Source organism: Canis lupus, chromosome 26 (genome assembly GCF_011100685.1).
Source record: "Canis lupus familiaris isolate Mischka breed German Shepherd chromosome 26, alternate assembly UU_Cfam_GSD_1.0, whole genome shotgun sequence".
NCBI lineage: Eukaryota > Metazoa > Chordata > Mammalia > Carnivora > Canidae > Canis > Canis lupus.
This window is the reverse complement of record NC_049247.1, coordinates 13,720,440-13,744,732: the sequence shown is the minus strand read 5'-3', so window position 1 is coordinate 13,744,732 and position 24,293 is coordinate 13,720,440. Positions and strand designations below refer to the sequence as shown.

At 44.2% G+C, this 24,293-nt stretch overlaps 1 protein-coding gene and 1 long non-coding RNA gene across 5 annotated transcripts; one reads left to right on the top strand and one right to left on the bottom strand.

Moving 5' to 3' along the window:
* The first annotated feature begins 217 nt into the window (after nt 1-217).
* SPRING1 (SREBF pathway regulator in golgi 1) lies at nt 218-18,725 on the top strand. Of its 4 annotated transcripts, XR_005379214.1 has the most exons (6): nt 238-395; nt 9,572-9,728; nt 13,599-13,750; nt 14,138-14,251; nt 16,394-17,461; nt 18,329-18,725. XR_005379214.1 is itself a non-coding variant. In XM_038575211.1 (5 exons), exons 1-5 carry the CDS (start codon nt 285-287, stop codon nt 18,377-18,379), a joined length of 585 nt encoding a protein of 194 aa, XP_038431139.1. In that variant the 5' UTR covers nt 238-284; the 3' UTR covers nt 18,380-18,725. The 4 variants fall into 4 exon arrangements, 3 of the variants coding, with proteins under 3 accessions (XP_038431140.1, XP_038431139.1, XP_038431138.1); XM_038575211.1 differs by lacking the exon at nt 16,394-17,461; XM_038575210.1 differs by lacking the exon at nt 18,329-18,725 and having other exon boundaries at nt 16,394-18,204.
* Nucleotides 4,380-10,148, bottom strand: LOC111092633. The gene is made up of 2 exons (XR_005379215.1): nt 9,547-10,148; nt 4,380-6,676 (listed from the first exon to the last, which is right to left on the bottom strand). It is a non-coding gene; the product is annotated as an uncharacterized LOC111092633 (long non-coding RNA).
* Nucleotides 18,726-24,293: the final 5,568 nt, after the last annotated feature.

Below are 24,293 nucleotides of genomic sequence, written 5' to 3'. Positions count from 1 at the left end.
CCCCTTTCCGGGGCTCAGCCAATAGGAGGCGGCCGCTTCTCAGGGGCCAATGGGGAGGGGCCGAGCGAGGCAGGTGGGCGACGCGAGCCGAGCGGAGGCGGGGCGTGAGCGCGGGGTCACGTGGGGCGGCGCGGGGAGGCTGCCGGGAGCTGGCTGGGCTGGAGGCCGGGGGGCCGGCGCCCGCCGGGGGGATGGGGCTGCGGGCCGCCTAGGGGCCATGCCGCCCGGGCTCCGGGCCTGCCCCGCTCCGCGCCCCGGCCGCCGCGCCCCGCGTCCGCGCCGGCATGGTGAACCTGGCGGCCATGGTGTGGCGCCGGCTCCTCCGGAAGAGGTGGGTGCTCGCCCTGGTCTTCGGGCTGTCGCTCGTCTACTTCCTCAGCAGCACCTTCAAGCAGGTGAGTGGCCGCCCGCCCCCGCCCGCCCGGCTCTCCTCCGGGGTGGGGGAGCCGCCTCTGCGGCCGCGCTGCGGGTGTGTCCGAGGGGCCGGTGCGCCGGAACCGAGACCTGCCCGTTCCGTTGGTGCCGGAGCTAGAAGGCGCTGCCCGGCCGGGGGCCCCGGGGGCGCTCGAACCCAGGTCTCCGGGCCCTGGCCGGGGCTGCCAACCTGCCTGCCTCCGTGCGCCTTCCACCTGCCGGCCCCTGAGCGTAGACGGGGCGTGCGTTTCTTGCGTCGCCTGCCGCAGTCTTGGGGGGCGGGCGTCCCCAGAGGGCCGCGGGGGAAACTGAGACTCGGCGGGTCGGAGGTGTGGGGAGCCAAGCTGCGAGGCCGGCGCTGGCGTGCCTGGCCTGCGTTTACTTTGGGGCCTCAGCGACCCGGCTGGGAGACCCAGCAGGACCCGTGAGGTGCCCTTTCTGAGCATAACTTGGTTGCATGAAATTTTCTTTTTTCTTTTCCTCTTTTTTTTTTTTTTAAAAAAAAAAAAAAAGATTTTTATGTATTTATTCACGGGAGACAGAGGCAGAGACAGGCAGAGAGAGATGCAAGCTCCCTGCAGGGAGCCGGATGCGGGACTCCATCCCGGGACCCGGGATCACGACCCGAGCCCAGGGCAGCTAGCTGCTCAACCACTGCGCCACCCCGGCGTCCCGCATGAAAATCTCTGGTCACCTCCCCATCCACTTAGTTTTTCTCCCGTGTGAGAATTTCTGGAAGAAAAGGCAATGTGGGAAATGTGACCAAAGCGTTGGAAGTTTGTTTAGGAGTCGGGTTTGAGCCTTTTGAGTTTTTAGGGTGAACATACCCAAAGTGTGTGGGTGCAATGCCGGTTTGTGCTGTTGCTCTGATGGTCTCAAGGATCACGATCATAAGTAAAATATATTAATGAACATAAAATAAACTACGTGGTCACCTTAGTTTAATAGGATCAGTGGAGGAGCTGCAGAAGGGGAAGATGCGGAGCTGTACCCCACCTCTTACCTTAGGATGTGTTCATGACATTCAAGAACTAAGTGCTTCTGGGACTGGTGTTTTCTGCGACCTCACAGACACCTGCTTGTTGTCACCTGTTTTTCCTTCTCTGTCTGGCAGACCTCTGAGTATTCTAGTGAGCCAGGACTCAGATCTCTGTATTCCTCCCTACCTGACCCAGGCGATTTTTGGGCCATTGTTTAAATTCTAGCTGTGTGCTCTTGATACCCAGATTTGTAATTTTAGCCTAGATCTATCCAGAAAACCCCCAATTCTTCTATCTAGTTGCCTGCTTGATGTCTTTTTGAATGTGTCATAGGTTTCTCATTCTTGGCCAAAACAGGACTCTTGGGACGCCGGAGTGGCTCAGTGGTTAAGCGCCTGCCTTTGGCCCAGGGCGTGATCCTGGAGTCCTGGGATGGAGTCCCGCATCGGGCTCCCTGCATGGAGCCTGCTTCTCCCTCTGCCTTTGTCTCTGCCTCTCTCTCTCTCTCTGTGTCTCTCGTGAATAAATAAAATCTTTAAAAACAAAAAACAGGACTCCTGATTTTCCATCACCAACAGTTCCTCTTTAGTCTTCCCAGGCTCACTCAGTGGCATTACTGTTCACCAGGTAGAAGAGCCACAAATAACTTCCTTCTTTTTCTCACTCCCCACATCCAAAACATTGCCTCTGCCTCCACAGTGTATCCTTATTCTGTTATTTTGTCCTCATTGTCACTGGGTTCCTGGTGCTTCCCGAGGTCAGGCTACATTGTCTGGACTACTACAGTAGCCCACCAGCAGGTCTCTGCTTCTTTTTCTTTTCTTTCTTTTTTTTTAAAGAGAGAGAGCTCACGAGAGCTAGCACACAAGCAGAGGTAGGAACAGAGGGAGAGGCGGGGAGAGAATCTGAAGCTGACTCTGTGCTCAGCGTGGAACCCGATGTGGGGTTCAATCCCATGGCCCTGAGATCATGACCTGAGTCGATACCAAGAGTCCAATGCTCAACCGACTGAGCCACCCAGGTGCCCCAGGTCTCTGCTTTCTTTCTTGTCCAACAGTCTCTTCTCTACCCAGTGTTAATAGGGGTGATAATCTGGAAGAAAAAAATGTCACAGTTCTCCCCTAGGTATAATCCTTCTTTGGGTGTCTGTTGCACTCCAATAAAACTTCAGACTCTATTCCAGGTTCACTGCATGGTGAGTTGAGTCTTTTTTATCCTTTCAGGCCAGGTGAACTGTTACTGCCTCAGGCCACAGTGGGTGACACAATCTAAATTAAGATTCCTTGCCTGTGGACCGGTCTTATTTTCTTTGTACTAGGAATCACTAACTGAACATTTCTTGTTCATAAACTCGTTTATCTGTCTTCCCTCCCTCTCCCTTCTAGGCAGTAATGTTTTTAAGAAAGGGACGTTGTCTGTGTTGTTCATGGAATCTCACCCCTAGAATACTGCCAGGCATTTAATGGATACTTAAGTATGGTTTGAACAAGTGAGTCGTGAGTCTATTTAATTGGGATGACTTCTCCTTTCTTCTCCAACTAATTTTTTATGTCTTGACCCAGATGCTGTCTACTCTGTGACCTTCCCTACAACCATCTTTTAAGTACTCTCATGCACCTTGTGTATTTATTTTAAAATTAGTGTTGTCTTTTTTAAAAACCTGTGATCAATGGCCATGATTGATTGGGGAGGGGTGATTGTGATTCTCCTAAAACTGTTGGCAGATTTCTCTGGGTTTGATCCCTCCAGCAGCCTAATAAACACTAAGAAACGCTTTACCTGTAAGTCTCTAGCCCTGCCCATCAGCTTTTGGCAGCCCCTAGTCAACTCTCTTGTCTCTGTGGATTTGCTGTTTTGGACATTTCATATTAAGAAATCATATAGTATGTACTCTTCTTTCAGTTTGAAGCCAGTGTTTTCAAGGTTCATCCGTGTTGTAGCATCGATTAGTACTTCATTTTATATGTGGATAATATTCTGTTGTATCCATCTACTGCATTTTGGTTTTTGTTCATCAGTTGGTGGACACTTGGCTTGTTTTTACCTTTTGGTTATTAATAAATGCTGCTATGAACGTTGGTGTACAAGGTTTTATATGGAAATATGTTTTTAGTTCTCTTGGGGTATGGTCCTAGGAGTAGAATTGATGGGTCATGTGGTAACCCATGTTTAACTTTTTGAGGAACTGCCAGACTGTCTTCCAAAGTGGCTACACCATTGACAATGAACTTTTAAGAAACTACACTTGTCAAGTTCTGATGTAGTACCAAAGAACATTATCTGTAATTATTTGAAAAAGCCATTAGGGGACGCCTGGGTGGCTCAGCGGTTGAGCATCTGCCTTTGGCTCAGGGCGTGATCCCGGGATCCTGGGATCACGTCCCACATCAGGTGTGGAGCCTGCTTCTCTCTCTGCCTGTGTCTCTACTTCTTTCTATGTCTCTGATGAATAAATAAATAAGTCTTAAAAAAGAAAAGAAAAGAAAAAGACATTAGAATATCCCTTCCAGGGATCCCTGGGTGGCTCAGCAGTTGAGCACCTGCCTTCAGCCCGGGGCGTGATCCTGGAGTCCCGGGATCGAGTCTCACACCGGGCTCCCTGCATGGAGCCTGCTTCTCCCTCTGCCTGTGTCTCTGCTTCTCTCTCTCTCTCTTTCTCTCTCTCTCTGTGTCTCTCATGAATAAATAAATAATCTTAAAAAAAAAAAAAGAATATCCCTTCCATTTCAACTAGACATCTGTGTGAGGTAGATTTTCCTCATATGCGTCAGCCCAAACAACCTATAACAACGCAGAGGGAGATGGGAGAATCCAGCTGTCTTCCCTTCAGCCAGATTTTAATATTTGATTTTATTTGATTAGATTTTAAGATTGGCAGAAAAGTAGAATTATTTTCTCACCAAATTTTTGTTTTGAAGAACATTTTTTTCACAGACAAACCCTGTTAACATATAATAGGTCTATTATTTTCAGTTGAATAGATAATTTAAGTATTTTAAGAATTTATTTTTTTAATTTCCAATGTGATAAATATCAATAGCCATGATCCTTATAAACCCACATATCAAGATTCTCAATATAAAGAATAAGAAAGGTCCTTGGGACCCACAACTCAGAGCCCATTCTGGCTGATGCTGTTCATATACATTTGAGTTTGCTCCTCTTGCTCTGCTCCCTGCTGCAATTCTGGTTATCCATCACCCCTGAGCTGTTCGACTAGAGGTGAGTTTGACGTATTTTGCCTAGCCTCAATTTCTCTTTCTGTGAGACGGAGATATTGTGTGGAGTGTTTAGGGCCCTGGTGTGTGTGTGTTGGGATTGAATTGAGAAGAGGCCATGAAAAGTTGTAAGGCTAGGTAGGGCCCCATGCTTTGCTTTGGAGAAACTCTGAACTTGGAGCAGACGCAGCTGCTGTGCCTGGAGACTAGCTGATTATCCTCTGTTGCTTTGAATTCCTCTTTTCTTTGGTTTTCAAGTTAATTAATGCTTTGGGGGATAGTTGAAATTGTAGAGATGGGAGTGCAGGAGAAATTAATGACAGTGGTGGAGATGCCGTTGGGGGAGAGGAACGGGTGCCAACTGTCTTGAGCACCTTTACTTAACAAATGTTTAGTGAACCTCCGCCGTGGGCTAGGTCCTGTCTGCTAGGTGGTGGAGACACAGCGGGGGGCAAAGCAGATGAGGTCTCACTCTCCAAAAGCCTATAATCTGCCAGAGAATAAGGGGGCAGAAATGGAGAGTGGCCAGAATGATTTCAGATGACAATTTATGTACCAAAGGAAGGAAACAGCAAGGTGTTGTGACAGAGCAGCAGGGTGGGCCTACCCCTGTGGGGCATCTAAGCTGAGACGGAAGAAATCCCAGTCTTGGAGTCAGAGGGTCCTTAGAGTCCTCTCATGTAAATAAATGTTCTCACGTTCCGGTGGAGCAGTCCTTGAAAGTCTCAGGACTCTTGGCATAACTCACTGGAAATATATTAACAATCTTTAGCTTTTAAAATAACTATGTAAATTACAGTGGATTAAATGTGTGAGTTAGATACTTCTGAAGTGTTAACAAATCATAAGAGAATTGCTAATCTGTTTTTGTTTTGCTTTGTTTGGATCACCAAGGTATGTGTATTTTTCAGAAAGTTTAAGTACGGCCCAGGGTACAGAACATGACCCGTAATTCACCAACCATGGGACATTTATCTCATTTGACCCTTGTCGTAGCCCCTGGAAAATAGATGGGGCAGCTATTGAAATACTCCTTTTAGAATAAGGTTAAGTACCATATACTAGTAATGAAAACATTACTATAGTGCTTTATAATTGATGAAGAAAGGTCTCATGTTTTTCTGCTTGTTTTGCTCCTTTTTGTTTCCACTCTTTGTACCCCCGTGCACCCTGTGTGGATGTCTGTTGTGGTTGATTGCACTGATTCTTGTACACACTTCTTTATCGATTGCTCTGGGGATTCTGAGAATAGAGTACTGGCTCCCCTTGTCTATATATCTTTAATGCATTGTGAGGACTTGATACCTTTGTGGGGGGAACATACATGCAGGCACTCACACACATGTGCATGCACGTGTATATGTACAAAAGCCTAGAATGAAGACAACCTAATAGGGTAGGTCAGTTTGGAAAGGGTTTAAAACCATGGAAGGAATCCCCTCAGCGCCCCTTCATTACACTGTTGGTGAGACTGGACCCTCAGAAAAGCAAACGTATACTAATTCGTGACATTTGCTACTTGTCTCACTCTATCTCTTGTACAGTCTTTTTTGATTGTACAACTCTTACCAAATCCTCTTGGCAAGGTCTTGATTATTCATATTTGAAAACAAGTTTAAGTGCTGGAATACTAGCCTCCCTGTTTACCAGGAGCAGAGTTATGTGGAAGAAGCCCTTCTGGGATGCACTTATCTGTGAACTTCTGTTTTCTCTCGGGAAGAGGTAACAGGACAGTTTGAGAGTAGTGGTAAGAGTACTTTTAGCCTCATTGTGAGATCCAGGGTACTTTGACCAGCTGCTTACTGATCTTTATGGCTATGAATTTATCTAGGGCAGCATTTGAAGCTCAATTTCATTTGCACATCGCTTGATTCTGCAGTTAATTGATAGGGTCCCAGCAGAGCAGAAGAGTATAAATTTACAGGTAGTCAGGCCGCGTCCACCAAAGTGATTCGTCCCATATTCCCAAGGCTTCTGCAGTTAGCCCCTCTTCTTGCGCCAACCAAGGAACACAGATGCTGTTTTTGTATGACCTACCCGGTTTCTGCCAGTGCCAGTTCCTCCCTGTAAATGAAACCAAAGGAAGGACAGAATAAAAATTAAAGCCACTAAATGTGACTACTTCACACTTGGTAAATTAAAAAACAAACTCCAGTACTGGTGCAGTGGTGTTAAAATTGTAAACACTGTTACGTAAATGCTGGTAATACCCTGAATGGCACGTAGAACTCCAAGGAAATTATTTGGCACTATACAGCAATGACTGTTTCTAATAATTATTATTACAAGTCATTCAAGGGAATAAACAAAACTTCTGTTTTTATTTTATTTTTTAAAAGATTTTATTTATTCATTTAACAGAGAGAGAGAAAGCCTGAGTGCTGAGGAGAGGCAGAGGGAGAGGGAAAAGCAGACTCCCTGCTGAGCAGGGAGCCCAATGTGGGACCAGTCCTAGGACCCTGAGATCATGACCTGGGCCAAGGCCTGACACTCCACCAACTGAGCCACTCAGGCGCCCCCAAAACCTCTGTTTTTATTGCAGTTGCTATCTATGATAACAAAAACTTGGTATGGGTCAACGTTCTGTAGAGAGTGTTTACTGAATTATAGCACATCAGCATGATAGATGATTAGATAGTCTTGAAAATGTTATTATCAAGATAAGGTAGGTACTTGAATGGTTTACCATCCAATTAGTGTCAAGAGCTGAATGCAGGGAATTTGTATTCTAAATGCTGGGGTCAAAGGTTAGAAGTTAATATATAAAAATTGATAGTTTTATTTAAGCAATGGGATTGTGAGCAATTTTTTATCTTTAATGTTGTTAATCATGCTTTTTTTAAATAACATTTTTATTTTGGAACAATTACAGATTTAAAAGTTTCAAGGCTAGTACAGAGTTCACATAGATACCTCAGTGTCTTGTTAATAACACTCATGTTTTTATTATTTTAATTTAAAAATATTAATAAAAATATTAATTTGCCAAAGATGGCAGAAAACCTTATCCCTTCTACGTTAATAGTCTGTAGAATATCTTTCCATACTTTTATTTCAGTTCTTACAAACGTGTATGTGTATGTTATTATAATTGTTATCATACTGTGTGATAATATGCACATCATTTTGTAACCTTTTTTTTTTTTCACTTAATGTATTGTGGACATCTATCCAGTAGTCTACACACAGTACTCTGTGTATTAAAATCATTCAGGTACTTTAACAATAGTAATTCCCAGGTCTCATCCAGAGAGATTTTTACTATGTCTGAAGTTGGACTCAGAAATCAAGAGTTTGTTTTAAAGTTGTACATGAGTATACATGAGCCCGGGTGGCTCAGAGGTTTAGCACCGCCTTCAGCCCAGGGTGTGATCCTGGAGACCTGGGATTGAGTCCCACATCAGGCTCCCTGCGTGGAGTCTGCTTCTCCCTCTGCCTGTGTCTCTGCTTCTCTCTCTCTCTCTCTCTCTCTCTCTCTCTCTGTGTCTCTCATTAATAAATAAAATCTTAAAAATAAATACATAAATAAAAAAATAAAGTCGTACAATAATGTCCAAGGCAGGATTTAAGAGCCACGCTAGATAAATACATATCACTCTCATCTGGGATTTTTATAATAGCCATAGCTATACCAGTGTTGTTCAGTCATTTCTCTGTTGGGTTTCCAGGTTTTTCCTACCATATAAGCAGTGCTATAGTAAACATCCTGGTTCATCCTTACACATTAGTACTTTCTATAAAAAAAGCTCAAAAATACGTTTGCTGTGCCCAAAGTATATGTGGATATGTATATCTTAAATATTAATAGCTCTTCCTAGGTTGCTTTCCTAAGGAAATATTAGTAACCGTGAAGCTCTATTTCATTGTTTTAAAGTATATATCCTTTGCCATCAAACTTTCAAGGCTAATCCCTTTTGCTGGTGACACATCACAGGTCATTCTTAATGGTAAAAGCCAAGAATTCTATTGAAAAGGTAGGATGTTTAAAATATATAAAAAGTCTTTGGGAGAGAGTCTTGTATGATTGTGGTGTTTTCCAGCAGCAGCTTGAAGGATTCAGAAGATGGCTGTTTCATGCTTGGCTTGTTTTCTGGTAGTTAGGCACCTTCCCCCTTAGTTTCTGCAATAATATAGGAAAAGCAGTTTTGAAAGCTTGGCTGCAGTTTGGAGGCTAGGAGGAAAGCATAAGTGCTTGCCTCTGGAGCAGCATGGCCCTTTGCATGTGTAGGTTAAGGGCTGGCTGGAAGTCTGTCTTAGGAAAAAAAGGGGAAATTTGCAAGTTAACATGCTTCTTCATGCTCCTAAAACTAACCTCTCAATTCAGTATTCCCCTAAGCTTACTTATCCTTGAAGTACTCATAACAGCAAATGAGAGTGAACTTGTGCTTCAGATGAGTCCAGGTATTGTCTGAAATGACAGTTGCAAAATTCCTTTGAAGTTTCTTCTTCTATTTTAAAGGTGTTTTCAAATTTTATGTTCTATTCAGTAATGTATTTGTTTTATTATAAGAAAGTATTTTAAATGATTAACCATCAGAAAGAAAAAGTTTAGAACTTTTTCTCTCCTAAGTTTTGTGTGAAATTAACGTTTTCATACACATTTACAAAATGCATCGAATCCAAAGGCCGTTGATGTAAAAGTAAGCCACTTTTGAAGCATAGCTTTAATTTGTTATTTTTCCTACAGGTTTATTTTGCATCTTTTTAAAGATTTTATTTATTTATTCACTAGAGACACAGAGAGAGAGAGGCAGAGACACAGGCGGAGGGAGAAGCAGGCTCCATGCAGGGAGCCTGATGTGGGACTCAATCCCTGGTCTCCAGGATCACGCCCTGAGCTGAAGACAGCGCTAAACCTCTGAGCCACCCGGGCTGCCCTATGTTGCATTTTAGATTACAGCTTTGGCTGGGAATGCAAGAAAGGATACTTTAACCTTCCCATTTGTGGTCTCTTTGTAGGAGGAAAGAGCAGTGAGAGATCGGAATCTCCTCCAGGTTCAAGACCACGACCAGCCCATTCCGTGGAAGGTGCAATTTCACCTGGGGAACAGCAGTCGGCCTGGCAACCAGTGCCGGAACTCCATTCAAGGGAAGCACCTCATCACGGATGAGCTAGGTAGGGCTTCCTCCCCTCTTCTCTGCAGCCAGTGAAGGGCTACAGTGGGAGTCCATTGCTGTGGTTTTATACAGTGCATTTCCCAGCATTTCTCACATCTCTGTCTTTCATACCTTACTTGTCATTCAAGGCTCCCTTCACTGTCAGAGAAGTTTAGTGTGATGATTCTGTCTTTGAAGCTCCTTGTGCTCATGGTTTCAGCAGTTGGTCATGAGCCAGCCCCTGTGCTAGCTAGTTCCTACCCATCGCTTCCTGGCCGCAGACCTTGCCAGTGTTATCTTATTTTAGTGGTGATTCTACAGGGTAGCTAGTGTTCCTCCTTGGTGGCCTGCATAATAGTCACACAGTTCTGGCGCGTATGAAATGTGCTTTTAACTGACTGACTAGGTGATGAATGAATAATAAACACATTCATTTTTATTATTATTAATAATTTACTTAATTTTTAAAAGATTTTATTTGAGAGACAGAGAGCTCACAAGTGGGGAGAAGGGGAGAGTGAGAAGCAGACTCCCTACTGAGCAGGGAGCCCAATGTGGAACTCGATCCCAGGACTCTGGGATCATGACCTGAGCCAAAGACAGATGTTTAACCAACTGAGCCACCCAGGTGCCCTATTTACTTATTTTAGAGAGAGAAAGAGAAAGAGTGCTTGTGCACATATGTGCATGAGCAGGGGGAGGGGCAGAGGAAGAGAGAGAGAATCAGACTCCCCACTGAGTGTGGAGCCCAACACAGGGCTTGATTCCACAACTCTGAGATCCTGACTTGTGCCAAAATCAAGTCGTACGCTTAACTGACTTGAGATACCTAGGTGTCCAAATGATAAACACACTCAACATGTGTTACTCTTACAGTGAAAACGGCAGCCTGTCTCTCTGTATCCTTTTCTCCCAGAGTTTTCTTGCCTTCTTTTAGTCTGGAAGAAAGGCGATTCCTGTGCTGTTGAGGTGGTTGGATTAGCTGGTTGAGATCTCACCATTTGAAGGCTGGCCCAGTCTTCCTGAAGAGGAACTCCCATGAATGCACAGTTGAGCTCTTATCTGCGTGCTGGGCACTAGGCTAAAACCTCTCCTGGAATATCTCTGATTTTTACAATAGTCCTACAACATAGGCATTGCTCTTGGCACTTTATAGGTGAAGACACAGGCACCAAGAGGCTCAGGAACTTACCTACAATGACAAGGACTCATAAACCATGATCAGGGCAGCATTATCACACCAATAGGGTAGCACTATCCCTTAATGTCAACTGTCTAAACAGTTTTCACAGTTCCCTGATAGTTTTTGCAGACTCTTTTTTCTTTTTTCAACTGGTGGTTTGCAAATAATCTGATTGGTTTGTTTGCAGGAGTAAATTTTGCTCATTTCAGAGAGTCTCAGAACAAATGGATTGTGAATGTGGCAGTACTGGAATCAACACAGGTCAACCTTGAATTAGAATATTCAGCCATACATGATGACTGAACAAAATGCAGGCATGCTATCTGTAAAATGAAACAAGAGTTCATTTACTGTTCTTTTCAAGAAAAGTTGCATTCCCAGCAAAACGCAAATGAACAGAAACCACAAAAAAAAAACCCCCAATTTTCCAAAAGAGACCTCAAAGGCATCAGACCAGATGAGATTACTTAGAATTAAGGGAAGGGATCAGAGGAAATATACCCATCTAAGGTAGTTGAACTGGAAAATTTTGCACAAAGATGGAGTGACAAGCCAGCAGTGATGCCAGTGCCAGATTCTGTCTTGAAGATCATGTTAGAAAAGCAAATAGTATTGCAAATAGCCTCTTGTTTTGTTTTTTAAACAAAGTTTGACAAAGGAAATTTACTTCCATAAGATGATACAGCTGGTCAGCGGGGAGATCTAGGGCTGAGACAGAACTTGGGAGTTCAGTCCTTTTTTTCTTAGAAACTGTTTTGTTTCCATGACACCCAGTGAGAAAACATGAAATCATATGCTTTGACTTTAATAGTTAATACTAGGTTACAAGTGACCTTCATTTTCTTTTGTTTTAGCTAACACAAGAATAATTTTCCTCTGATTAATTCAAGTGAGACAAAGCCTCTCAGACTTCTTAAGTAGAAAGTTCCAAGAATCCATTAATAAAAATCCTGGGGCCATAGGTTGTATTGTACCTCCATGACCATGAGAGGAAATAAACAATTTCATAAAGAAAACTTGCAGTAATTGATGCCTTTGCATAAGCAGATGCCACCATGAATGTTGCCAGGGTAACAGTTATTAAATAAGACAACCAATTAGAATGACAAACTTTTCCAAGGTTAGAAGTTAATTTCCTAGTCAGTCGAGACACACTCTGAGGTTGTCATCTTACTGAACTCCTTGTTGGAAACAACATTGGCATGAGTAGAATTTACGATGCAAGAGGAGAAATCCTAATGCGCTCTCTTACCAGAAATCAGAAAGCCCTGTGGTTTCAAGACTAAATACTAGCAGTGAGCACTGGGGCACCAAAGGAGGGGCACAAAGGTAGATGACGGGATAGGATAGAGAAAAGAGAAAGAGACTGAAAGATAATTTCAACAAGTGGAGTTTAGGTCATGTTATATTTTCCGTCTCCTGACAGGTGATAAGATTGCAGTGTATCATTTGGGGCTGAATTTTGAGAAACAGTGCCGGCTTCTTTGGATTTGTGTTGGTTTATATAATCCCTGTGAAGAAAATGAGTCAAAGTAGTTAAAAAAGAATCCAAGAAGCATATATTATGGCATTTGAGTAGTCCTGTCTTAGTTTTAAGTACATGCTCTGGAGCTTAATCTAACTTTAACATCATCTGTTCTTAGGTAACCGGGGTCTGGTTCTTTCCAGGCCCTGGTTTTCCAGGTGTTAACTGAGGGCCCTCTGCATCTCTTCCATTGTTATTTTACTGGTGCCACCGGCTTTTGTACAGACTTTGTTTTCCAGAGTAATTTCTGAAAACAACTTTATACTTCACCAAGTCTCATCCTTTGAGGATTAAGAAGCTGGGGTATTTGGAATGGAATGATGCTGGCAACAGCTGCTCTGCACCTGTGGGCCCATGCATGCACCTGGGAGTTTCCCAAGAGCTGTGTGGTGTCCCTCATGCACTTCTTACATTTTTCTGTCCCACTCCCAGAAGGTTGTAGAAAAATGTCTGTTTAGCAGCTCTGAACAATAAAGTAGTTTTTATGAGGAGAGTCTTTACTTGAGTTGGGTTTCGGTTTGACTAGGTTGGAGGCAGTGTGTTTACAGAGGGATTTATAAGGAGTGGAGGGAATTAGGATTTTTCTCCCTTGGGTATTAGAGAACCTGCATTCCCAGATTCTGAGAATTCCTGGCCTATGTACTTACAGCCTAAATCAACTTATGAAGGTTCAGCGTGACTATTTCTTTTTCAGAAATCTTCCAAATAAATGCCAAGCGTTTCAAAGATATTTGTAAAGATTGGAGGGTTGGTTGGTTGGCTTTTAAATCTAAATGGATCTCACTTTCAGGAATGAAACCTTTGGTTTTTTTCTATTTTCCTTTTTCTTTTTTTTTTTTGAAAACAATACCATTTTTCTTCAGTGTGTTGGTTAAGCATGACTTCATATGGTGATTAAATCAAACACGCCAACAGAGCAGAAGGTCATTTTAGGTAGATGAGAACATGTAGCCTACCCATCACATGGGAGCCCATGTTGCCTGTACACTACGGCATGCAGAAAGCAAGTCCTGGTCACGTGTCTGACTCCTGGCCCTCTGGTGCTTGGCATGCTCCACATTCCACGTTCTTTCTCTCTGTTCTTTGTGTGCAGCATTTGTATTGCTGCTTTGTGTGTGATCACCCGGTAGAGAGGTGGGAGGACTGCTGGCTTGTTACTCAGGTGAGTCTCTGACTTCCAGGATACATTTGTGAAAGGAAGGATTTGCTGGTGAACGGCTGCTGTAATGTCAACGTCCCCGGCACGAAGCAGTACCGCTGTGATGGCTGCTTGCCCCATGGCTGCTGTGGTGCCTATGAGTACTGTGTGTCCTGCTGCCTGCAGCCCAGCAAGGTATGGGCGGTTGCCGCCACCTCCATGTCCTTTCTCTATACCTTTATTGGATGGTGAGCATCGAAGTCTCCACACAAGAGTCTCTGGAAGGTAGGGCTGAGAAGGGAACTGTGTAGATGGCAGAGATTGCTGCTGTGAGGCAGCGTCAACAAGGAAGGGAGTGCTTCCTGCTGACATGGGTGGCTCATTTGTGGGAGGGTCCATTGTGTTGCTCATCAGCTCTCTGATGGATAGGGTATCAGGCTCGTGCTCATTTGAGCTTGCTCTCTCCTTCTCTCTGCCCCCCTCATCCATATCAGCAGGGTCTTAATTTAGGAGAAATATCCAAGGTTACCCTGTGCTGCTGAGTCTGGAATTTATTACAGGTGCTAACTTTTGTTTCCATAGCAACTTCTCCTGGAGCGCTTCCTCAACCGCGCAGCCGTGGCATTCCAGAACCTCTTCATGGCCGTCGAAGATCACTTTGAATTGTGTCTGGCCAAATGCAGGACCTCATCCCAGGTCAGAAGCTGTGATGCAAAAAATAAATAAATAAATAAAAATAAAAATAAATAAAAAGAAGCTGTGATGCCGCTAGCTGGGGGATGGGCAGGTAGGAGTCAGGGTGGAGAAGAAAACTCGGAAATTTGCAGTGGGGGCCACTTAGTGGGATAATAACAGAGAAGAGATTTAAGCAAAGCTGTGTCAAATTTTGTTTGGTAGAGTGATGGTATTTAGAATGTCACTATGAGATTTGTACATGCTGGGAAAGTAAAATCTTTATATTAAATCAGGGTCTAATCAGCTTGCATCTCCCCTATCTGATTGGCATATCCGCACTTCAAGTGGAAGCGTACAATTATTTCTAAGTCTGGGGGAGTCCTAATAGTCCAGTTCCTGAGAGCAGTTCTCTCCTCCACGTCTCTGAAACATGACTAAGGCTTTCCAGCAACCACTTGTTTAAAGGAAGTAGTTATTTGTTGTGGAACAGAGTTGTGGTTTATTTTAGGATTCAAGGGGATGGGGGCAGGTGGGCATTTAAAAATAGGCGAATAAATCTGTGGGTGGTCAATCTCTCAGTTCTCATAAGCATGTTGTCTATAAATGCTTTGCTCTTCGGGCACTCAGCGCTGCCCCTAGTCCTGCAAGTGTCTGCATGTCTGGGCCTTTGCATCACTCTGCTCCCTCAGCTCTCCACTTCTGCGGTCCGGTGGTCGTTGGGGCTCTCAGTTTTAAGACCGCCAGCTGTGTGTAGTGTACAAGTGTGCTTCTTCTGCCTTCTGTTCATGGTGTCTCCCAAGACTGTACTGGCTTCATCTGAGATAGCAGACTCGTTTGTCATTCTCTGTGCCTCTTGCACTTTTTGCCAGATTTCTGTTAGCCCATTTTTTTATTTTATGCCGCTTTGTGCACCTCTGGTCTGCTCTCAGAGCATTCAGAATCACGGGGTAAATACTTCAGGGATTATAATGAACATTTGAAAACATGAAGAAATTCCTGATGGTCTTGTGTTGCTGGAAGAGCTTTCCACTTGAATGGGCTTTAAAGGAGATGGGGAAGAAGGCCGAACACATGATTCATTTTGATTCAGTCTCTCATTCTGAGAAATGCTAGAAAAGGCGGAGTATTGTCTTTCCTCAACTGATAAAACCCAGACACCATTTCCAATCTTGAGGGAAGATGTTAACCTTTCTGACTTTATCTTTTTATTGTAAAGCAAGAGTTCCCAGTTCCTAGTTTGTTTTGATTGTGGTATCCCAAAAAAGATTTGCTGCGTGTCCATAAATTGGATTAATACTTAACAATTTAGATGTTAAGCATTAGTCTTGGGCTAATTAATGAACTCCAGACTAGCCAAAAACTCAAGTTGCTTGTTATGAAAACAAATTGCTGAAAAATTAGCCGTCAGGGATGGTTGTCTTTGTTAAATCCCACGTTCCATTTACTTAACCAAATGAGGCTTGTGTGGTATTGTGGGATTTGGCTTGTGTGCCAGACCTCAAGGTACATAAAACTTCGTGAAAACGCCTTGAAGTGGCGTCTCCTTCATCTCTGCAGGGTTCAGTACCAGGAACTGAATTTCTTTGGAGCACAGAAGTTGGGAGCAAAACAGTCTCTGGATTTTAATCTAATTTAACATCATCTGAGAAAATAGTTGTCTTGAGTTGCCCAAGTTGTAGCTAGGTTGTTTTAAAAAACGAACAAAACTTACTTTTGGGCAGCCCCGGTGGCGCAGTGGTTTAGCGCCGCCTGCAGCCCGGGGTGTGATCCTGGAGACCCTGGATCGAGTCCCACATCAGGCTCTCTGTATGATGCCTGCTTCTCCCTCTGCCTGTCTTTCAGCCTCTCTCTCTGTCTCTATGAATAAATAAATAAAATCTTTAAAAAAAAAAAAAAAACTTACTTTTGACATTAAAAGAAACCATTGTCATGCAGTGATGTTCTGTCCATTCGCATGCTTGTTGTTGGCATTCGGTGTTGAGCATCCACCTTTGTTTCAAACAAGTGCCTGGCGTCACTTGGTGGCATTTGGAGATAGCTGTGCCAGGCTCCTGCAGGGTGTGCTGGCCCACAGTCCTGGGTTTGACCTCTACCATCCCACAAGGGAGGTGTGTGAGCCTCTGCTCTCTCTCATGGCGCTCTTATCTTCCCTTTTGCCAACAGAGCGTGCAGCATGAGAACACCTATAGGGACCCCATAGCCAAGTACTGCTATGGAGAGAGCCCTCCTGAGCTCTTCCCCGCGTGACAGTCACAGCAGACAACACACGAGCCACCAGGTGCCACAGGAGAACTTGTGGCCTGAAGCTACCCTCCAGCGTTCTCTAGTCCGCGTAGAAGAAGAGAGGCATCGCATGGAAGCCTTGGTTTTGACCGCCTCTTGTGCTATACTCTTTGGCCTCAGTCACCACTGGGCTCTACCCTGTGGAACTATTCTGTGAAGCAGCTTGAAAACACCAGTGCATCACATTCAAGAACAAACTACAGGCGAGCCTGCGGAGGTGCTGGTGCTCTGGGGCACTTCTACTGTTGCAGACTCCTCGAGCCCTTCACTGTAAATTTATTTATTGGACTTCTTTGGAGTAGTGGGAACATGATAATGGTTTATATAGGAAGATATCTTGCCTTAATAGTCAAATATATTCAAGGAAATTGTTGTTGTTTTCTTGTGTCCCTGGGTTTCCTGAGTGAAGTCATCCCTTTACCCTGATAAAATGTTTGGCCTCTTTGAACATGCATGTTCTCCCAAGGTAGTTTGGGTTTTGTTTTAAAAGCTCCTTCAGGAGTGGGCCCTGGACACTATATTCTGACATCTAAAATTGTCAACAACTCAAAGATACTATTCCGTTCCGGCCCTCTACCAGCCCCCTTGCAGGTGGCACCAGCTGCCCACAGGTTTTCTCATCATGGTTTTGAATGTGTTTGCATTACCTGCATGTGCGCATCCTCTGAACCAGAAATTCCAACTCCCTGTTCCGGAGGATTTTCTCATTTCCAATGCCACTGTTGAAATGATTGTGGTCTGCTCAGCCATGGTACCTGGGAGCCTCCTCCCTTCTCCTGTCATGGAAACCTGCTGTTATGGCAATTCCTAGGTGAAGAGACACCTAATAACTGGCTGTAGGCAGTCATCCTTCATTGCTTTCAGCATTGGGACATATAACAGGTTCAGACCTTCAGTTTCCTCACGACCTTTGAAGAAGAAGGCCCAAGTTTCTGTCAAGGTGCTGCTGTAAGTGAGTCACTCCTACCCTCAGTGGGGCGAGCCCGTGAACACTGGGCATGCCAGTTGTTGGGTCCACGTGCTCAACATCGAATCTCTCAGGCTCAAGGTCAAGAGTATTTGGTCCTCTGACCAAGACATTCTGCCCCTCAAGTACTATGGCTCTTTGCTCTCAGGAGACATGGACACACAGCTCTTTTCTGGAGCAAGCCCCTTACTAATCCTGGGATCAGGCCAGGTCTTTTTCATTTTTGATTGTTCAAGCTGTTGACCTTGGAGCCAGGTACCAGTTTTACAATCCACTTTTGACATTTTTTTTCAGTAGGGTTTTTCTTTGGACCATGTTTGCCTTCCAGTATGTTTCTGCAGTATGTAGCAGTAATTCCCCATGATTTTCTCCTATTACTTGTTAAACCTTTCTTCCCAAAGGGGTTTGTCCTCCTTAAATAAGCCATCTCCGAGGGCTTTGTGGCAGTTGTTTTTTTTTACTATTTTCCCCCCAAAAAATCTATGTAGTTTGCATTGGACTTTTTGGATTCTATGTGCATTCATGGTGCTAAATCAAACTTTGTATGTGAAAGAAATGTCCGTGTCTGGATGTTTTACCATCTCATTCTTTTTTGGTAATTCGAGTCTGGTATGTGTTTGTCTCATGTGAGTTGTCACTGGTATCAGCCTCTCCTTGGAGCTTATTTGAACTTTTGAGCAATGTAACAGATTTAATGTGAAAATGGCTTTATATCAAAGACTAACCCTTGCCTCTTTACTTCCTACTTGAATTATTGATGAGTACATTCTGCATTTTCAGTGCTTTTACAAACAGTATCTACAACCATGTCATAGAGTTAAGCTCACTTGTGTTCCCACCTCATACAGGAGGAAGTTGTGAGAAGTAAAGTGACTTCCAGAATCCTCACTGAGATTTAACAACAGAACCAGAACAAGAACTTCATCTCCGGCTTCAGATCCTCTGTCCTTCCCACTGCCTCTTGCCAACCCCACTGCTGACTCATCCATAATCATCCCCACCCCCCACCCACCCACCAAGAGCGCATATATTTCAGTTATCCAGGCCAATAGAAAGGAGAGGTAATATCAATAGCCAAATTGGGTCGATAATTCATTTGGCCCTGGAATATGTTTTTATTTGTGGGGTTTGTTTTTATTTTTGTTTTTGTTTTACTTAGGTCAATTTAGAGGCATGTTCACTGTTTTGGAAACTCAAAATGCTGCCAACTACATAAATAAAGCCATTGAAGGACCTGGACCATCACTCAGCTTCCCCAGCCCTCCAACCCAGAACCCCTCCCTGCTCTGCACTCTCTGGGTGGTTTCTGGTTTCCTCGACTGAGGGTTTCTAGAATTAGGGACCTCATCTTAGTTTTTCTTGCCCAGAGTTTAGCAAAGTATGTGTTACATGCTGGGATTTTAGGGAAGGATCGAAGAAGGGACAAAAAAGTCACCAAATATTGAGTGTTGGGGCTAAAGGTAACTCAAAGCATTTCCCCCCAATTCTGCATCTTTATTGCCTTGCTCGTTGCTGGAGTGACAAATACCTGTCATAACAGGGAAGCAGGGAAGGAAACGGCAGAGTATACAGGAAGTACTGAGACGGGCAGGTACATAGGAGAGGTGGCCCTAGGCCTGGTGATGTGGGGCTGGCATGGAAGTGGGGGATAGGACTTTAGAGCAGAGTTTTCAAGGGTCAGCATGTTCCTGAAAGCTGACTTGGGGCCTCTGGGAAGTGTGTCAGTTGGTGTGGCTGCAAAGGAGCTATGGGGACAGGTGGCACAATCTATAAGCAAAGCCTTTTCCCATCATTGAGATTAACAGATAAATTGTAAACATGCAGAGATGTTGCTTATTTGGTCTTGGTCATTCCCTCAAGGACAGCAGAGAATTCTGCATCGCAGCGAGGAACTACTTGTGAACAGCATGGCTTTGGGTAGTCATCTCTTCAGAGTCCCAAGCCCTTTATCTAGAAAGTGGGATCATGTGGGTTCTGAGGCGTCAGCGGGAGTGAAGCCTGGTGTTCAGTGCACAGTCCAGCATCTGCAGCCCAGTGGGGGTACAGCGTAAGCAGAGACCACGTGAGGGTTAGTGAGCCCCTCAGGTGGAAGGGTGGCAATTATAGAACTCTCAGTATAATTTTTATTACTGTTTTTTAAAGAATTCAGGCTAAAAATGAAATATTTCTAATAATTCAGGAATATGTAAAGATGAAAGTAATAATAATAATTAACATCCTACGACCCAGAGATCAGCTCTCATATTTTTTCTCTTCCTCATGCTTTCCAGGCAGAAACGAGAGCACTTTTTCCTCTTGAAAACAATCCTGTAATGGACATCCTCTTATGTTACATATAGGCCTATAATAATTTTAATGACCACATGATGTCAATTTTATGGATTACAATAATGTTATTAATCCCCTGCTCAGGACTCTTTGCTTATTACCTTTTTTTTTTGCTACTACAAACAGTGCATTGATGAACGCTTTTACGTGCATGTTTGTATATTTATTTGATGACTATTTTCACCAATTTTTGCTCTCACCTGAAGAATTTGGGAGTGTCTTTTTTTGCCATGCCCCTGACAACCCATGCATTATCATTTGTTAATTCTGCTCATGGGTCTCAGTGTTGTTGTTTTTTTTTTTAATTTTAAAATAATTTACTTATTTATTCATAGAGACAGAGAGAGAGAGAGACACAAGCAGAGGGAGAAGCAGACTCCATGCAGGGATCCCGACATGGGACTTGATCCCCAGTCCCCAGGATCACACCCTGGGCTGCAGGCGGCGCTAAACTGCTGCGCCACCGGGGCTGCCCGGTCTCAGTGTTTTAATCTGTATTTATTTAATTGCTGCTGAGGTGAACTCTTCCATGTTCTGATTGGCCATTTATCGTTCAAATATGCTGAACTATTTGACCCTGACCTTGACCAACTTTTCTCTTTTTCTTAGCATTTTTAAATGAAGGAAGCCCTGTGTGACTCCAAAGTAAGTAGCTTATATGTGAACAAACTAACTTTTCCAGTTGACCTAGGGCAGCAAAAGGGGGCAGTTTTGTCTCAAAGGGATCTTTGGCACTATTTGGAGACATTTCTGTTGCAACTGGGGAAGGATGGTCCCTCAAGTGGGCTGAGGCCAGGGACGCTGCTAAACATACTGCTGTCCACAGGGCGGCCCTCACGACAGGATTACCTGGCTCCAGATGTCAGCAGGGCCTAAGTGGAGACCCTAGCCTCCGGTCACATTTCCCCCTTAGGTTGAACAGAGGAGCTACCAGGAGCTATGAGCTGACTTTATTATTTCCCTGCCCTTGCTTTCAGCTGCACTAGAGTGCTGCTGATTCAATTACCCTGGACTCCCCAGGGACCTGCTACTTCCTCACAGGTCTCCCAGCCCAGTGCTGCCTCCAGGAATGGCATTATTACTCAGCCACGCTGTCCTTAACACGCTAACACCCAGAGCAGACACCCTCCCAGCTATAGAATGACCTGCGAGTTTACAAACTGCCCCCTCCCCAACCTGACAGATTTGTTCTCTTGTTGCCCCCACACCCCATAGCAGCTCTTTGCATGGAGTGATGGGGGGGCGGGAGGGGATAGGAAATGCTACTGTAAAAAGGTGCCACACAAGTATATAGTAATAATTTTTTTAAAAAGAGAAACCAATGGATTATGAGAGTTCTTTCCTACATAAGTGCTTTCCTGACTGGGGCTTTTCCGTGCATTGCCATTTAAGCTCTTCTCTGTGGATTTGTCTTGCATGGGCTATTATCAGACTGTGGGTACCAGGTTGCCAGCTCTGTCCTTGCTCAGTCACGCATCTGCCCGGTTCCTCATGCTTTCACAGACACAAAGAGAAACCAGTGACGCTGGCAGTATACTGTGAGCGGGGACAATGGCGGGGGTCACGTTTGTGCCACCAACTCCTGTCCCAGTGGGACCTCATCAGTTATTTTGTATGTACCACTTCATTTGTGTCTGATGACAGAGCTGAACTGCTAGACATTCTAAAAACGAGAAGACAGCCTTTAACATATTTATTTGAAAGAGACCTCACACGTGGGGGAGAGTGGCACAGAGGGAGAGGAAGAAGCTGGCTCCCTCCGAGCAGGTCTGCATCCCAGGACCATGGGATCACTTAACCAACTGAGCCACCCAGGCATCCCAGCTTTCAATGTTACCCAGGGCAATATACACGTTTAATGCAATCCCTATCAAAATACCATGGACTTTCTTCAGAGAGTTAGAACAAATTATTTTAAGATTTGTGTGGAATCAGAAAAGACCCCGAATAGCCAGGGGAATTTTAAAAAAGAAAACCATATCTGGGGGCATCACAATGCCAGATTTCAGGTTGTACTACAAAGCTGTGGTCATCAAGACAGTGTGGTACTGGCACAAAAACAGACACATAGATCAGTGGAACAGAATAGAGAATCCAGAAGTGGACCCTGAACTTTATGGGCAACTAATATTCGATAAAGGAGGAAAGACTATCCATTGGAAGAAAGACAGTCTCTTCAATAAATGGTGCTGGGAAAATTGGACATCCACATGCAGAAGAATGAAACTAGACCACTCTCTTTCACCATACACAAAGATAAACTCAAAATGGATGAAAGATCTAAATGTGAGACAAGATTCCATCAAAATCCTAGAGAAGAACACAGGCAACACCCTTTTTGAACTCGGCCATAGTAACTTCTTGCAAGATACATCCACAAAGGCAAAAGAAACAAAAGCAAAAATGAACTATTGGGACTTCATCAAGATAAGAAGCTTTTGCACAGCAAAGGATACAGTCAACAAAACTCAAAGACAACCTACAGAATGGGAGAAGATATTTGCAAATGACATATCAGATAAAGGGCTAGTTTCCAAGATCTATAAAGAACTTATTAAACTCAACACCAAAGAAACAAACAATCCAATCATGAAATGGGCAAAAGACATGAACAGAAATCTCACAGAGGAAGACATAGACATGGCCAACATGCATATGAGAAAATGCCAGCTTTTAATATAATAAAGAAACAGGGGCAGCCCGGGTTGCCCAGCGGTTTAGCCCAGGGCCTGATCCTGGAGACCCAGGATCGAGTCCCACATTGGGCTCCCTGCATGGAGCCTGCTTCTCCCGCTGCCTGTCTCTCTGCCCCACCCCCCCTCTCTCATGAATAAAATCTTAAAAAAAAAAAAACTGGCTGGTTATAGCCAAAACACAACGCAGGCAATTAAATACTTGAACAGGTGTCCAGTTTTTGTGTTTTTCAGAGCTGTTTGTTCTGTAGACCCAGAGGGACCAAAACATGACTACTAGAAATACATCGTTTTGGGGCAGCCCTGGTGGTGCAGCGGTTTAGCGCCGCCTGCAGCTCAGGGCGTGATCCTGGAGACCCTGGATCGAGTCCCACGTCGGGCTCTCTGCATGGAGCCTGCTTCTCCCTCTGCCTGTGTCTCTGCCTCTCTCTCTCTCTCTCTCTCTGTCTCTATGAATAAATAAATAAAATCTTTAAAAAAAATACATCATTTTGATACCCACTTTGAAAGTGGGTACTTTCAAAGTTTTTGGTAGGGTAAGTAGTTCCTTTGTCTTTGGATTTCTTTAATTTGTTCACTTCTTATGCAAGGTAGAGTATGCAAGTGAACTCTGGCCCGCTTGCACCCAGGTTGTCACAAAATCAGAAGTGGTGTTGGCTAAGTGAGAAAAGGTAGCGTTGACTCTCAGTGAAATTCAAGATTTCATGCTCTGTTGGCTACACCTCACTATTACCAAGTGTGAGTGTGTGTATGTGCGTGTATGAAGATTTCAACTGGGGCTAACCATTTTCTGCCTCTTCCTCCTCACATTTTAAAATAGACACTGTATTCTTCTCTGCTGGGACCAGCTTATCAGGGATTGCTGCTCCACACCTGTGAAAGCAGCTGTTGTGTTTCCCCCCATAAAAACAGCCGCCTTTTGGCAGAGGGGCCTGGGACTGTGCTATGTAGCTGTACCTTAATACGACGCTAAATTATTCAGGTGTGCCCAACCTGTGAGGTGCCCCAAACATCCTGGAATTCCTAAGAAGGGCTTTTGAGGTCATTCCTCAGTAAAAGGCTTTCTTTTCATTTCTTTTGTGACTACCAGGCAGAAACCTTACAATGTAGGAAACTACGTTTTAAAATGTAGGAAATTACCAAGAAATTAAATTGTGCCAAATCAGAGAGGCTGCTAGGCCCCAAAGAGAACTATTTCAATTTTGACGTAAATTTTACCTATGTTTTGTACATAAGCGTGCACTTTGTTAGTATGCAGATCAAGGAGCATCCTGGAGATACTATTTTAAAATGAACAGTCCCTGTTAGATTGATTTAACCCAATTATAGCTAATTAGCTTACAGAGCAGGAAAGTGCACATTTTGCTCGTATCATCCGGCCTTTGAAATAAAGCCAAGTTGGAGGCAAAACCCCTTTCATAGTGGCACACAAGTGTGGCTCTGCGTTTCTGCATCCCTCATCCCTGTCTGATTGCCACGCGGTGGGGGAAGAGGTCTTTTTGTTCTTCACAAATAAGTTCTAAGTAGTCTACCTTGGCCAGACTCTGCCTGCACAAAGCCTGATGCTGGGGACCACGCCTGACTTCCACTTTCTTTTGTTGTTGTTAGGTATGCTCCACTCCTAGCATGGAGCTCCCTCCATACGGGGCTCGAACTCACCACCCTGAGATCAGGAGTCAGACGCTTACCCGACTGAGCCACTCAGACACCCTATACTGCCACTTTCTTGAGAGCTAAGAAAAGGATGGAGGAAAGCCTGCTCCAAATCTAAGAATGCCAGAGTAGCACATCA